Source organism: Pezoporus occidentalis, unplaced genomic scaffold (genome assembly GCF_034315485.1).
Source record: "Pezoporus occidentalis ecotype Australia unplaced genomic scaffold, CSIRO_AGI_Poc_V1 ctg10, whole genome shotgun sequence".
In the NCBI taxonomy this organism is placed as follows: Eukaryota; Metazoa; Chordata; class Aves; order Psittaciformes; family Psittacidae; genus Pezoporus; species Pezoporus occidentalis.
The window spans coordinates 5,975,101-5,991,878 of NW_026912779.1; the positions used below are offsets into that span (position 1 = coordinate 5,975,101).

General features: G+C 40.8%; 1 protein-coding gene across 9 annotated transcripts in view; it reads left to right on the forward strand.

The window, feature by feature from the left end:
* The window catches only part of PLCB4 (phospholipase C beta 4), a 198,813-nt gene that overhangs the window by 135,981 nt on the left and 46,054 nt on the right, over positions 1–16,778 (forward strand). For 7 of the 9 annotated variants that reach the window (XM_062610270.1, XM_062610280.1, XM_062610251.1 and 4 more), the window contains 12 exons: positions 481–589; positions 2,625–2,835; positions 3,453–3,546; positions 4,815–4,894; positions 5,336–5,420; positions 7,885–7,975; positions 8,621–8,716; positions 10,200–10,300; positions 11,939–11,974; positions 14,341–14,482; positions 15,116–15,200; positions 15,411–15,535. In XM_062610270.1, coding sequence (XP_062466254.1) covers positions 481–589; positions 2,625–2,835; positions 3,453–3,546; positions 4,815–4,894; positions 5,336–5,420; positions 7,885–7,975; positions 8,621–8,716; positions 10,200–10,300; positions 11,939–11,974; positions 14,341–14,482; positions 15,116–15,200; positions 15,411–15,535 — 1,255 coding nt within the window. The remainder of the gene's footprint in view (positions 1–480; positions 590–2,624; positions 2,836–3,452; positions 3,547–4,814; positions 4,895–5,335; positions 5,421–7,884; positions 7,976–8,620; positions 8,717–10,199; positions 10,301–11,938; positions 11,975–14,340; positions 14,483–15,115; positions 15,201–15,410; positions 15,536–16,778) is intronic. The other 2 variants (XM_062610242.1, XM_062610226.1) reach the window with 1 other exon arrangement.

The window sequence follows — 16,778 nt, forward strand, 5'->3', positions numbered from 1 at the left end:
TTCAGCTGTAGATACTGCTGTAGAGAAGCATTTTTGCCAAGGTGGTTACAGTGCCATCGGTCAAGTCTGTCAGTTCACATGGCCTTACACAACAGATTAGGAAGAGGGAGGATTGACAGAGAGGAGTCATTTAGCTATTTATTTTCAACATCTCATTGGCACGTATAGCACGTGCAGTCATTATTTGCATGAACAAGCAAGAGTAAGAGCAGTATACGATTGCACTGGATTGTTCTTTGGCAATATATTTATCCTTAAATTTCTTAGGCTTCCTATGAAAGATAAGGTTCATTTTCTGCCTAAAGCTGAAGCTGCTGTTGAATAGCATGTAAGTTTTAGGGCTTTTTCCTTTTTTTTTTTCTTTTTTTTTTTCTTTTTAAATGTCCACTTCTTTCTTTGTCATCTGCAGTAATGAAATGCTCTTGGATGATAGCTATGCACTATATTGTTTTGCTGAATTCCATTGTTTTCTAACCTTAGCATCAGCGAGATCCTCGGCTCAATGAAATTTTATTCCCCTTTTATGACACAAAAAGAGCAATGCAGATAATTGAGACATATGAGCCAGATGAAGACTTGAAGAGTAAAGGTAAATGGGGGAGGGAATTCAGTATTCACTGGGTTTAGGCGCTTGGGGAATTCATTCTGAAGCATCCGAACATTTCAAACGGAGCTTATAGTCCTTGTTATCAGGGGTAAGCACTTGTGTGGCTGCCACTGAACTAAATCAGGAAACAGACCTGCAGAGAAATATCTCCCCCCTCAAAGTTAGTGACTTATTATGGGATTATTTCCCTGATCCAGGTTACACTGTGGCTACCGACAGCCATCCTCATATGAAATGGGAGAGGCTAAGGGTTGTGTCAATAGGGAACAGCGTGCAAACTCCTTCTGGCAACAAGGCAATGTGCATGTGGCTATGGCCAAAGTCTCAGAGAGGCTGCAAAGCTGTACAGATACTGTGTGAAGATGCAAAATAAATTACAATTACCATGTGCACCATAGGATGTGCATCAACCTTATAATGTAATCTGTACCAAGCTTGAGGGCAGCAGTGTAGCTTAGAACAGAGTATTTTATGTGAGTGCACTGAAAAATGAGTTGAGCAAGAAGCTTGCAGGAAGTGTTTGCAAGCTGTTCTTGCAGCGTTCGTGTTCTGAGCTGCTATGAGTTTTGGAGGTGTCAGTGGTTGAACTTGGCTCCCAGTTCTTACCCATTCTGCTGAAATAGCAGCTCCTCTCTGCTCAGGAACACTACAAAAGCAAGTTTTTCCTCCTAGCCAATGGAAGTCAATTTAAAAAGGGTGGGCTGTTGAGTTCTGTTAAGTTGCTGAAGTCTCAGCTGTTGTTTCTGACTTTTTCCCACTAGTTGATGCACTAAAAGTACAAATGATCCAAGATATTTTGTGCACTGCGTTGAAGTTCTCGGTGATCAACAAAATAAGAACATTCCTACTGCTAAAAATGCCATTTTGCCTCCCTTTTCTCTCCCTTCTTCCGAAACTGAGAATCAGCTGAGAGGATTGGAATAAGACGTTCCAGAGCAGTTCACCTCTGGCTGACACCAAGCAGAGAAAATTTAAGCTCCAGTAGAGGATTTCCTCAGGAAGTTGGGAGCAGAATGAAAAGTGGGATTACTGCAGTTCTCTGTCTAAGAGAAAAGTCTTAAACAGAATAAAGCCAGGACTGCTGCAGCCTGTGCCTTAACAATACCTGAGTGTTCATACATGACTTTAGGGAAAGCAATCTCCAAATTAGTGCCAGATAACCACTCACTGCCGTGGCTCTTTGTGAGTAATACCTTCTTCACTACGCCAGATCATTCTTCAGTCTCTTGGCCACTTTAAAACTGATACTACAGATTATTCTTACTATTTTCATTAACATTTATCACTATTTACTTTTTATACTTTATTGAAGCATATAAAATCAGAGACATAAGAGAAAGTGCTCTGTTCTCTGAGTTACTGTATGTCCCGTGTTCACTGTGGGAAGCGGCTTGCTTTTCATTATAGAGGAATAAACCTGTACTTTGAACAGTAAATTTGAAGGTGGCTTAGATCTTCCTAATGCTTTGGGAATGAGCTTTTGCAGATGTTCTCAACTACACGTCCACTTGTTTTTGTTGGTGGAGAACATGCCTCTGCACCTGCTACAAGCAGATTAGCAGCAATGTAGCACAGGCAGGGCAGGGCTAAAGATGTAAGAAGAGAAAAGTACCACAGGAACCTGGTACATGCAAGCTCACAGTTTCTGGCACACCAAGTCCCAAAGCCCAGAATTGCTGGGAGTATTCTGAGGAGATGTCACTACTTATTTGCCTTCTTCACATCCTTTTGATGTCTTAGGTCTGCTAATGGTGAGTGCTGGACATACGATATTGAGATAGGTGGGCACGTGATACTTTTATCTGGGGACGCAGTGGCAGATTTTGCACCAGGGATGCAGTTGCTGGTCAGTTTGGAGCACTGGAACAGGAGAGCTTCTGTTTGCTTGCAGAAACCTATGTAAATACAGCTTGTGTGTTAGCAGAAACCTATGTAAATCCTGCTCTGTGAGATGGTTTGATTCCTGCCCACTATTGATTTCTAGTAGTAACTTACCATGCGTTCTTATTCCTTGTAGGTGTCATATCAAGTGATGGATTTTGCAGATACTTGATGTCAGATGAAAATGCCCCAGTTTTCCTAGACCGTTTGGAATTATATCAAGAAATGGACCATCCTTTGGCTCATTATTTCATCAGTTCCTCTCACAATACATATTTAACAGGCAGGCAGTTTGGCGGCAAATCTTCGGTGGAGATGTACAGACAAGTGCTTTTGGCTGGATGCAGGTTGGAAGCAGGAGATAACAGCCTTTGATATTTGTGAATCTGCTACCTGAAACCTATGTAATATACCTGGGTGGTGATCCATTGCATAATTGCTTGTATGAATGTATTAGTATGGTAAATGAAAATATGTTTATGTCAGACACTATTTTACTTGCAAAAACCATTGAAAGGCAGTAGAACGTAGAAGTTGATGTCAGGAGAGTTTGTGAATAAGATAAGTTTGATCTCACAAAACAGCTGAAGAATTTCAGAAGCGATTCTGCTTTGCAATTAAGTTTATCTGTCAATGAGAATCACGTTATGATTTCCTGCTTAATTTCATGACATACCAGAATGTGTTGCAGTTAACTGAGTAAGAGAATAAACTAGAAGAGTGTTACAGTGCTAAAACCATCATTGTTCAGGTGTAAACCCACGCATACTGTATTTAAGGTAGCATACCCAAAGTTATGAAAGCAGTCTGAAATTACACATGTGCAACTTGAAAAGAATTGTCTCATTCCCAAAACTGCTTTGTAACTTTCCTGCTCTGAACATCACTGCCCAGAACGTGTCCCGAGTAGATCTCCTGTACTGAAACACTAAGGAAGCTGACATAATTTTTCTTGGGTCTTCAGGTGTGTCGAGCTGGACTGTTGGGATGGCAAAGGTGAAGACCAAGAACCAATAATAACGCATGGAAAAGCAATGTGCACAGATATTCTTTTCAAGGTAAACGTCTGACCTCTACACAAGGCAGTAAGCCCTGTAGAAACCCCAGACAGGAACCCATGCAGGGCACCCTCCCCTCCTCAGCACACAGGTGCTGCTCCCTACTTACGAATTTGACACATTGCGTAGGCACAGTTTCTTATACCCATATTTTAGGGCTCATTTCTGACTCACGTCGTGCACCCTGTGTTATATCCGCCTTTCCACAGAAACTGCAGGAAGCAGGCTTGCTTCTTTTACACCCGATTTTCACACCCTGTGTCTCTTCATACCACAGAATAAATATCTTCTCCATTGTCTGAGAAGTTCATAGAATCATAGGATAGTTAGGGTTGGAAAGGACCTTAAGATCATCCAATTCCAACCCCCCTGCCATGGGCAGGGACACCTCACACTAAACCATGTCACCCAAGGCTCTGTCCAACCTGGCCTTGAACACTGCCAGGGATGGAGCATTCACAACTTCCCTGGGCAACCCATTCCAGTGCCTCACCACCCTAACAGGAAAGAATTTCCTTCTTATATCCAATCTAAACTTCCCCTGTTTAAGTTTTAACCCGTTACCCCTTGTCCTGTCACTACAGTCCCTAATGATTAGTGCATCCCCAGCATCCCTATAGCCCCCCTTCAGATACTGGAAGGCTGCTATGAGGTCTCCACGCAGCCTTCTCTTCTCCAGGCTGAGCAGCCCCAACTTTCTCAGCCTGTCTTCATACGGGAGGTGCTCCAGTCCCCTGATCATCCTCGTGGCCTCCTCTGGACTTGTTCCAACAGTTCCATGTCCTTTTTATGTTGAGGACACCAGAACTGTACACAATACTCCAGGTGAGGTCTCATGAAACAGAGTAGAGGGGCAGGATCACCTCCTTCGACCTGCTTCTCATTCATTTTGATGCAGCCCAGGATATAGTTGGTTGCAAGTTTCTTAAGCTGTGGAAAAAGCCTGAAGATGCAGGAGTCCTTCTGGAAGTTAAAATTTTCCCTGGCAAGAGAAGATGGCAGCAGATCCAGGGATAGCATTGATGGGTTCTGAGTGAAGCTGCCACCACTGCTACAGGTGCAGTGAGCACCAGTTGGGTGCCGAGCCCAGGTTGTTGCAGGGGCACAGAGAAGAATGGGCAGATGGTTTGTTCTAGTTCTGGCTTCACTTGTCACATTTGAGACTCAGCTCTCAATTTCTCAGAGTCGGGTGGAAAACAAAAAAGTCTCTTTCATTATGATTATAATTTGATCTGTTCTAATTTGAATCCTATTATTGCATTTCATAGGATGTAATTCAAGCCATTAAGGAAACAGCATTTGTTACATCAGAATATCCTGTCATTCTTTCATTTGAAAATCACTGCAGGTAAATGGTGCCCTTTATATATTTATTTTTTATAGTGCAATGTATAAGAAACATGATAGAGATCAAAAATGCTGATTGGAGTGTATTTGAAAACTGTAGGGATATGCAGGTATTCTGAAGGGACTGTACTTTAATATACTAGTCAATCCTGAGTGCAATAATGGCAATATTTTTATCTGTGGTAAAGCTGTGAAATATATATTTGGCTTTTCCATTAGCTGTGTGGGATTCAGTTAATCTACTTTTTTGGTCTTATTAAATTCATCTGTGTCAGATAATAGACTTTTATTGGCAGTATAATGAAAGTAATACTTCTCAGTTGAGAGAAAGTGGGCACTGTATAATTTGGGATGTCTGCATTACTTTGTATTATTATATTTTGCTGAGTAACAGTGGTTTCCTTTTTTACATTTGAAGATTAACCATCATCATCTTTTCCAGCAAATATCAACAGTACAAGATGTCAAAATACTGTGAAGATCTTTTTGGAGATCTCCTGTTGAAGCAGCCTCTAGAAACACATCCAGTATGTTATATTTTGCCAGTCTTTCTTTATATTAGCTGTATTTAAGAGATGATAAAGTGGGATCATATCACCTGTAGTGCTGTTCACTGCCAGTCCTAAGCTTTCAAAAATGACTAGTGATTTTAGGTGTTTATACTTTTTGGTACAGAATTTCCTTATCTGGTTTGTTTAATCTCTTCTGTACAGGGCTCTGGCGAGCAGCCTGGGGAAACCCATCCCCTTGATGTGTGATGTAGTATCAGCATGTACATAAAATACAACACGTGCATTGTATTTGCAGGTCGTACATAAGTCTGAAAATGACACTCACTGTTGAAAACCCAATTAATTATAAATTGCATGGTCTCAGCTAAGGAAACCTCTTCTTTCAGTTGTGCTTTGCATGCTTCATGCTCCGGATCAGGTCCTGCAGTCTAGGTGGGCCCCACTATTGCATTAAGAATTAAATTAGGCACAAAGAGTTCCCTGCAGTCTCATTTGAACTATCAAGTGCTCTGTAATCTGCATGCGCTTCAGTCTCCTGCATGGCAGGAGACTCCTTCACAAACACAATATTTGAGACTCTAATAGCTTGTTACCCAGAGCTTGCAGCGATTCCTCCCGAGCAGCGTGCTCACTGTCTGCCAGCAGCCACCCAAAACTTGCAGATGCTCTTCAGTGCTGTGCAGGACCACAGCAAAGAGGACTCTGCCTTATCTTTCAGCTCCTGTCCATGTGAACATGGCATTATCATCTCCAGCGCTGTGCTTTCCTTGCATGTTTCAGGGACAGATGTGCATAAGGCTTGGTGGATATCAGGTTGTTGCCCTGAAAAATGCATCCCAGAGAACTAAATCTGTCATGTTCCCTGTAATGTATGTAGCAACTTGCCACATTCCTCATGAATGACAGCTCCCAGCAGCTTTCAGGGAAACCTAAAATAGAGATGGCCAAAGGCTACTATGCAGCTACAGCAGGGCCCAGCATTTAGCCTCAGCTGCCTGTTCTCTGGAGCACTACTGAGCCTTCTGCGTTTTTTGTCCATTCCTCCTCGTGGGTGAATTCAGTCCTCAGCTGCTCACAAAGCAAATACTGCAGAGAGGAGCTTGAAACATGTGTTTTGTAAGTGGATGGCGTTTGGTACCATGAGTAGTCGACTGAGGAGGGCAGACTTAAGTTGCTGAAGCAGATATGGTTTTAAGTAAGAGCAAATATTTGTCCAAGTGGGCAACCAGTTATGCCTTGCTTGGGGATACAGACTAGCATCCTGGAAGCCTGGGGATAAATGAGCTCTGCGGCACTGACATCTAGTGGAATTCCAGCCAAGTGCTCTTAGGAACAGTTGTGTTTTCTGTTCATCTAACATGCTGAAGAGCCCATGACAGAGCTAGTCTGGTGTTTGTGGATAATCATTACCCTCTTGCAAGGAGGTTTGTACCCGTTCTTGGGGGGTTGGGTCCATCTGTGTTTTTTTTCCCTGAGTTGTTATTTATCCCTTCTGCTGCTTTTATTTGGTTTCAGGTATAGAGCTTTGTTCTTTTGTTTCTGCATCTATAGTGCTGCTTCTGCATAGCTCAGAGCTGGATTTAAGGAGAATATCTAAATAATTCTACTAAGATTTTCTGCTAGTCCTTGAAACATCTTCTCCTGTATCACTTAAGGTTTACTGGAAACCACAGTCCATTATACTAGCAACTCCCTGCATAATACTGTTAGCAAGCCTGAGGTGGAGAGGGTGCTAATTACCATACCCATATCTCTGTTTCTTAGCCTCAATTCTATGATGGGGCTTAAATCAGAGGATTTGTACTTTTTTCTCAGTAATTTCTCCTCCCCAAACTGGAGCAGTAATGCTTTCAGTAGTACTTCCTTGTGTATGTGAAGCTTGCCTTTTGCCTTTCACAAATACCAAAGATGTGACCCTGTAGCCCTAAATAGTCCTCATTACCTAGCTAAGGACTGGGTAGTTTTCCGTTCACCAGTGCCAACCTATTTCTACTCTGTAAGAATGTACAAGCTGCCTCACTTGCATTATTGCAGCTTGAAGGGACCATAAAAAGTGACTTATTTAGAGATCAAATGATAATGGGCTAAACTATGACGTGGGTTGCGTGTGAACCACAGGAGAGAGGGAATGTAGGAAGTCGTCTGATGAAGAGCCGCATGAAGGTCACATACAGGACCACTGCTAGGCAGGAGAGAGGTGGAGACATGTTGACCAGTGCAGCTGAGGATGGCATAGGCTGGAGCCCAGTGTGCTGGCTTCAGCCAGCAACTTTTACCTGAGCACAGCTTTCCCATAGGATAGGGAAGAAGCAGAGGAGATAATATAGCTGCGGTCACACTACTTACCAAGGTTGTGCCTGAGGAGGCACTTGCTTGTTCACTGCCCCTTACCATTGCTGTCCTAACATCAAAATCCCAAACAGGGATACACAAAGGCCAAATAGCTGTTATTAAGCCTTGTCTTTAAATTATTTTACAGCTTGATCCAGGTAAAGCCTTACCTTCTCCTAATGATCTCAAAAGAAAGATTCTCATAAAGAATAAAAGGCTGAAACCTGAAGTAGAAAAAAGTAAGTAAAGCTTGTCACATATTAAATTAAACAGAAGTCCAGATAGGTGCAAATAGACTGAATACTAAAGTTTTCAAATTGTTTGAACTTCATTGTTGGAAGAATATGAGTTATATATAAATGACACTGTTTGCCCTTGTGTTTCATATGAGAGCCAGAGTCTAGGCCTTGATACCAGCATCTAGCATAGGAATAGATAGACCTAGAAGTGTAATCCTGGGACTTTATCAGATTGCTGATTGAGCTAAAATATGATGCAGATAGAATCTCTTGTAAATTCTGCCTGCAGTGATATGTTTGCATTGCTGTGTTTGTCCAGGATAGGTGTAAAATGAAAAGGAATTTCAAATTGCTCTTCTTACTGTTTTGCCAGTTCTGATATTTATTTTTTTCAATAAGAAATTGAAGTCTATGGAAATAGTTTTCTTGACTTTAGTAAGCATTGGGTGCAGCCCTTGCTGACCATTTCTCAGCTCTAACACAAGTGTATGTCTAATGATGGTATTACTCTGTAAAATTTTATTAACTGAAAAGTTAGACAACCCATTGAAAAATAGCTCAGAGAATCATTTATGATTGTGTATTTCTGTGTGCTACAAACTGTTCGTGTAATGACTAATGTGTTTTTATTTTGCTTATTAACAGAACAGCTTGATGCTCTGAAAAAGATGATGGAGGCTGGGGAAACTGCTGCTCCTGTAAATATCCTAGAGGATGATAACGAAGAAGAAATAGAAAGTGGTGAGGATTTCATAGAGAACAGTTCTCATGCATTGCCTGTGGTTAATAAGTAGGCCAGCATGAGCAGCTAGTATGGATGTTACCCGAACTCCTATGGCCTATGGCAGTAGCAGTAAGTCTGAACTCAATGCAGGACCATTTATACAGACCTCCAGCCTTACCATCTCATCTCAGGTGCATACAGCAGCTGCAGGCTCTGTGGCAGGCTGTTGTAGGAGTGTAAGCTCAGCTGGTGGTACTGGTGGTAATTGTGACTTCCACTTACTGTTCAGAAGTCATATTAGAGCAGCAACCAAGTCACTGTGTGTGTGAGACTGGGAAGCTGTGATCTTTGCTTTGAAAACAGATTTTGTCGCTATTTTTAATACTTGTGTCAACATCAGATTGGAATATTGCATTATACTTTAAAAGGATAAAATGAGGGATGCCAAACTTGATATCTTCGGTGTAAACATCTAACTGTGAGCCAGTGACGTGGAATGTGTTTATGGCCAACAGGGAAACATAGACATATCTAGGGTGTGTTTCACCTTGTCTGTTTTAAATGTCCACCTTCAGAAGAGGTAAATCATGCATTGGCAAGTGGCTGGACCAAGGTGACACATGTCATACTGAACGTCCCATCTTTAGCCTACCCCTTGGTCCTCTCCTTGGTTAATTTTTATCTGTTTTAACTAGCATAAAGCTACTGCTGTTGCTGTCAGTAGAGGCCCTTGTGAAAGGTATTCTTTATGATCCAACTCTTGGTATCTGTCCTTTCACTACTAAAAAGGGGTACATCAGGTTTTTTGGAGGGGCTTCTCGGTATCTTTCCTCGGGTGATAAAGGAGCACAGGGGTGATTCTGTTGTTTTGCAGGCTGATTTCCACTGGAATGCTTATTTCTAATAGTGTTCTTATTTTGCTGGGTTATTAATTATGTGCTAGACTACTAAGAGACCCAAATAAGTGTTTTCTAAACTTATTGTTTAAATCCACATGAATAATGTGGTTCGTGGCTTTGAGTTTGTAAGAGGCCTATTTCTCTTCTTAGAGTGCTCTAGGTTCCAGTGGAAAATCACCTTAAAAGCAAATGAAAATTATTCCCTATAGTAGGGAACATAAGGAGACTTGACAGTGCATGAGGAGCCTGGTCATTCGCTACTTTCTACATCTTTAAATAAAGAACTCTGTCTTCATTTCTTGTTATTTCCCCAAGCCTATTGGGTTGGGGCTTTTTCACACTTTTCCTAAGCAAGTTACTGACTCCTTCAAAAATAACAGTAAATCAGATTTCTGTTCCTATGTCAAAGCTGTAAGAATCTCAGGCCTGAGCTGTAATTTATTACTAATCCTTAAAAACCTAATACCCTGGATATTATTTCTGTCTTAAAGAAACGCCAAACCCAAACCTGTGCATTCAGCTGCCATTTGTTTCATGTCGCACACAAAACTAGTAGTTGCTGTGGCGTTTCTTGCACTGATCCTTTTTCTTTTCTGTGCAGCTGACCAGGAAGAAGAAGCTCATCCAGAGTACAAATTTGGAAGTGACCTTACTGTAGATGATTACGGTCAAAAAGAAGCTGTTGCCATCAGTGTCAAAAAGGTGGGATTACTTCTTACATGTATTTCTTTGGAAGTTTTCCATGGAAGTGGGTGTAAAAGGCGCTCTGTTTTGTGGAAGCATCTCACAGCACGTGTCAGAAGAGTCAAACCCGAGATCTTCAGATTCCTAACCTTTAGATTCAGTTTTGCAGCCTGCTTGTTCAGATCGAGTACTCATTGAGAAAACAATCTGCATGGAGGGAAATGGTTACAAGCGGAGATTTTGATCCAAAATACTCATTAAAGGCAACAAGCAGTTTCCTGCCTCTGGTATTTTACTTTGCATCTCAGTTGCAGAGCCCTAATATGAGGTAGAATATCAGCTTCCTCGCTCAACAATGGTTTTTTTGCAAGGTTGCATCCTGTGTGTTTGTTACAGGGGTCCTCTGGGTCATTTTTTATTGTTAACTCTTAGGGTTGAATTTTCCCACCTACAGCAATAAAGGCAAAATAGGGCAGCTATTCCCCAATGGGGTGGTATAGCAGTGGGGCTATACTGGATAGCCATCTGGCAGGTAGAGTAAGACTTCTCTTTATTCCACTCATACCTGATTTAGTACAGTTTATCCATCTGTGCTCAGTAACTTGAATATTACTTGACTGGAATATTGGAATTCAAAACTAAGCCTGCTCTGGCACTGAAGGCATTACTGCTTGCTACAGAAAATACACCACATGCGAGCACTAAGGTACCTTATCAGACCATGCTCCTCTATCAGTCAAGTATTTTGGCCTTTTCTTCTCTGCCTGGCTGTCTTTGGATCTTACTCCAGAGAGAAGTACAGTTACAGAAAATCTTTCATAGCACAGGCTGCCCTTGATAGTATGTCTCTAGCAGGATCACCAAGACATCGGACCTGCCTTCCTGGTGTCTCTTCACATCAACATCTTTGCTTCTTTAGGGCTTTTATGAATCTTGCCACTGAAGTACCATTTAACTTCATTGCTCTAGGGCTGGCTTCACTTACTGAATCAGCTGGTCCTTAACTACCTGAGTGTTTTGGGGTCTGTTTGTTTTTTCAGCTTAGTCACTCATCCTCAGCATTTGCCCTTGGGTAACTTCTCTGCTTCTTTGCTGATCAGTGACTCAGTCTTTATTCTTTAGGAATGTACATTCAGTGCCAGGTCAACATTTCTCTGCTTCAAGATTCTCAGTACTGCTAGCTTGTAATTGAAGACAGAGAGCAGACTGTCCCATTGCAGATAACATCTTGAGATAGGCCTTTTCCAAATGCACATGTTTAAAGCTCAGTTTACAGCACTCTTAACCCTTAAGTTTTCCGAGCCTGGGCAGTTTACATATACACAAAAGATGACCTTGTGGGTTGTCTGGGTGTGGTGTTCTTTCATTCTTCTCTGAAACTCTGTTCCCATCTAGTGATGGCATTAGTTTGAGCTTAACTGTCTGGCCCATTTCTATTCCCATTGCTGATCAGTTGTTGCATTTTGTATCTTGTGTACCCAGATTTGAGAGTGAATATTTTTGCAAGTGTACGGGACAGGTGAGCCACGCAGGAAGGTGGAAAAGGGTGTACTTTTTGCTAAATACACTAACCTTTTGAGGATTTTTTTTTCCCTTACTGTGAGTGTTTCCTATTGCTTTGTCTTTGGATAATGTATATATATTTTTTTCCCTTAGGCTATTGAAGATTCTGAGCAAGAAAACAATAAAAAGGTGACACATAGGCTGTTATGTAGTTTATTTTATTGCTTCATATATAATATACATACTTACCATGCATTCTTAGTGGATTAACAATGCTCAGTTTCACTGCACCTGCAGAGCACTCATCTAAGGTTTCTTCTCCTGTACTTTTATACTGGGGTCAGGACTGTCAGAATATTTGGGGACAGTCAGGAGTGCATGGTTTTTGCCTGCTGAGAAGTGTCTGATCTCAGTTTCAGATGTCATGCACGGGGAAACAGCAGTTATTTGAATGGCGTTGAGGTGCATCATCCCTCCTACTATTTCTCCCCTCTTTCCTTACCCTGACTGCACTTTGTTTTCCTCTCTTTTTCTTCCTTTCACTTTCCCTTGGGTCTTCTGCATTTATCTTCTCCCAGGAATCCCTTCTGTAAGACTCTTCCCATATCCTTTCTCTCTCCTCCTTCTCTCATTAAAGCTGCTCCTGTTCAAACCACACTTTGTTTCAGTCTGTGTTGTTTTCTGAGTGGGTTCTGCTTCTTTTCTTGAGGGGTAGCAAGGTCTAAATAATGCAGAGATATCAACTTCCCCCCATTGTTTTCTCTAGCCCTTAGAAGGCTCATGTCCTGTTGTAGCCATTCCTTTGTTTCTGCAAGCTTTAAGAAACATTCCATCCTTACCCCTTTCTAATGCACGGTTTTAAAGTTGTGAACACTGCAAAGAATATAGCCCATTTACTCTAAAAATTATGGGTCTCCTGGGAAAGAAGATAAAATCAATGACAAGTAGTTTGTCTTAGAATGGTGTCTTAGAGCTAGTGTGTCATTAAAGCAGTCATACAGCTATGGTCTGCAGGGTACTATGGATAATCCCCTTTGACTTCCTTTTCACTGTGATTCATTGCTTAGACATTTATGGATCAAGATAGTAAAATCTGATTATCCATTCTGAGCAGTCATCAAGAGGCACATTGAAGGAGCCTGGTTTTTAGAAGGTGGGTGGTCAGTTCTTCCTGAATTACTGGCCTTACAAAAGTGAAGACACTGAACAGGACTAGTTGCTTCAAAGAAATTTGCCCTGAATTTGCTCTAAACTCTATTAACAAATTTTGATGGAGTAACAAAAAGTGCCTGTATTCTACTAATAAAGGGATGTGCTATATGACATATTCAGGAAACAGATCTGTGGACCCCTTGATAGGTGGATTCCTGGAAAGCAGTTGGATTGAGCCCTGGTAAATCTGCATTAAAATACGGTTTCAGCTTCATTTCATGGGCCAGTGGAAGTTTAATTCAGTCTAAAATGCACATAAAAGTGCGTATACACACATATAAGTGTGTACCCGAACTCATTCTGATAACTCAGCTATTCTCTGCAGCCAGAAAATGATATTTCTTGTGACTATAACCATCTCATATTAAGGCATAAATTGTTTCACTTCACATGGTATTCATTCTTTGAAATGTGTCTGCACCCTATGATAGGCAGAGGTACATGCCCATGATACTGGCAGGTAGTTTCACATTTCCTTTACTCTCCCATCTCCTGAGTAGATGGGTTGCAGTAGTGTAGGTTCTGTGAACTGCGTTCTTCTTCCATGAGAAGGGGATTTGCAAAGTGCTTCTTGTTATTGACTGCTTGCCGATGCAATAATGAAGGAGAACTTTGTGACAAACACAAGTTGCACTCTAGAAGTAAAAAGTGGGGGAAGTGCTTTCTGTTGTGGGTTTCTAGCAAATGAGATACTTGTAGAAAACTTCTGAAGTTCTGTTATAAATACAGTGCATCCTTATGGGAGTGATGGATTCAGATTTTTATCAGTTTAAGCAGCTAGGAATATGAGCATGTGGTGTTTCTTGTTGGTCTTGTGACATCTCTTTGTCCAGTGAAGGTTGTAATCCCTATATTTTGGTCTGCTTTCATTAGTAAAGATTAGCAATTGAACCTATTTGTGTTTTGATGTTGAGGAAGTTCTACTCAGTACCGTGTATGCTTCACTCCACCACAGCTTTAAGGAAATACGTATTAAATCACAATTTTTAGGAGTTTGTTTGACAATGAAAGATCATTCTCTACCACTATTGCTCATTCTACTGTAACCTTTATCTTCTATCCTAAAGTTATCCTACTAACATCATGTAATACTTACCCACTGCTTAGGAGCTTTTCTATCATTAGTCCTCTTGCATGTGTCTAACAGTGAGAGTGCTTGGTGTGTATATCAGTAAGAAGATAAATCTTAATTTGTGACACTAAAGTTCCACTTTTCTTGTATTAATTTGCACTTTCTTTAAGTTTCTGCAGATTTGGGTATAATTCTCTATATCATTTGAAAATGCCAACAATGGTATTTACACACCCAAATAGTGATTATTCTTTTTAATGTGTATTTTCAGGGTTTAGTAACTGTTGAAGATGAACAAGCATGGATGGCATCTTACAAATATGTAGGTGCCACAACCAATATACATCCATATTTATCAACAATGGTCAACTATGCTCAACCTGTAAAATTTCAAGGTTTCGATGTAGCAGAAGGTAACATAAAAGGTTGAATGAAATAAAAGTATTTGCTTATTCTAGGTATTTTTTTTATCTCTACATTTTCTAAGCTTAGAAATGGCGTAAGGCTTTTATAGCTTTATGACCATCATCACTGTACTTTTAGATCTCTGTGTCTTTGAATGTAAAGTTAGCATGTTATTGCATTGGTCATCCACACGGAGTCACTAAATTACTGGGAGAGTCTGAAGCTATTGAGGTTGATTATATTCTATAGGCCTTTCCAGCTAAACTGCTTTTTCTAGTTCACCTTTCCATAAAGAAAGGTGAGCGTGATTGTCACAGTGGTCAGCAGTTAGCTGCTGCTTTCATCCTGCACACTAGACCATTCATCATGTTGTTTTGCCTTATCTAGCCACAAAACACAGGCTCTGAATAACAATTTTGTCCTGAACCACAAATGAAAGTTTTGTTGGTTGCCCAAGGAAGTGAAAGAAACAAATCAAGTCAGAAATACTATGAAATTTCAGTATGATTTGATTCTGAGTGACAGATAATGGGGAAACAGACCAGAAATTACCATATGCTGCTATTATGTATAGTGCATGATCTTGGATTTTAATTCGTCATTACAGAGGTGTTTTAAAATGTCTTGTATTTTCTTTCTAGAGCGTAATATTCATCATAATATGTCCTCTTTCAATGAATCAGTCGGACTAGGATATTTGAAGACCCATGCCATTGAGTTTGTGAAGTATCCTTTCACCTCCTCGTACCACGTCTCTACTAATGCTACAGATAAAACAAGTACCTTTCTAGATTTGCAGTATTCCAAGTCTATAAAGGAAAAGTAGCTCATAGGATGAGAAACACTAAGATTAATGTAGGAAATGTTGAAGTTACCAGAATATGAACATATATTTCTGTGATGTTTTTATTTCAATTTCCTTGATGAATTACACAGTTATAACAAACGACAAATGAGTCGGATATACCCAAAGGGAGGCCGAGTGGATTCCAGTAATTACATGCCTCAAATTTTCTGGAACGCTGGCTGCCAGATGGTCTCACTGAACTATCAGACCCCAGGTAGGCAGCAACGACCAGTGAACCTCAATCCTAAAGAATGGCTTGGGCAGTAACTGTCAAACAGATGCCATGGATTTGCTTCTGGCATTTTTTGAGGAAACAGGCATATGGCTAAATAATGCAGTGGGGTGGAATTATGGAAGCGTAAGGCAAGGAGCAAAAAAAAAGCCATCCACAGGAGGAAAATTCAGTCCACTTTCATGGAAAAATACAAGTCCTGTAACTTCTAACATCAATATTTTGTTAATAAAGGGTATCAGTTACAAGGAGATCACTTCTTTCACAAAACACAGCTTTGGCACAGTTTGATGCATGTCTGCTAAGTAAAGATCATAGAATCAACGAGGTTGGAAGCAACCTTTAAAATCATCAAGTCCAACCGTTACCCAGGAGGAAGGAGTGTACAAATTAAGATGGTAAAAAGTAATGTGGGTTATGTGCCAAATGCATTTCTAGACCAGTTATTGTGAATTGTGAGTGGCATTCAGCATCAGAGAATGGGGTCTGAGATCCCAGCTGAGAGTGCAATGCCAGGGAATGTAAGCGACTCTCCACAGGGCAAACTGAGAGGAGATGTATTGTCCCTGTTAGTGAAGGTGTGAGTGTAACTAACAGGGTAGGGTTTTTTTGTTGTGTTTTGCTTTGTCTTGTTTTTTAATTCATCTAGGAATGTCTTTAGTCATAAATGTAACAGACCAGTTATTCCATTTTCTTTTCTAGCTGATAGTGCTTTTGTGTTTGCTTCCCTTTCCACCTTCCCCAAACAGTGTCTTTGGTACTGCAGACGCTCCTAATTATCATATTCTGAGTTCTATCCTGCAAAGCTTTGTACTGATTTATCCAGCTGAGGAAGCAGGAAGAAGCTGTACAGGAATACACTGCTTGTAAAGCTTTCCACTGGACACAATAGAGAGGTCAGAGCAGATGTACAAGCTTCATTCTGCTCCCAGCGCTACCTCTGCCCACTGCATATCATTCTCAGACCCATTATATTGCAAAATAAGAATGGTAATTGTATGAAGTGATCAGCTTTCCTGTATTCATCTTCTATGATCCAACTGTGCTGTCAGGGTGAAGGCTAATTAAGGAAGTAAAAGTTAAGGCTGCCCTCTAAAGCAAATAACTGATACGAGCATATCAGAATCTCGTATTTGGTGTAATGGAGAAGGTACAGAAAAGATTTTGTTCCCTTTTGAAGCAGAGTCTGTTGGGCAAGAGAATACTGAGAAAGTTGGGGCTGTTC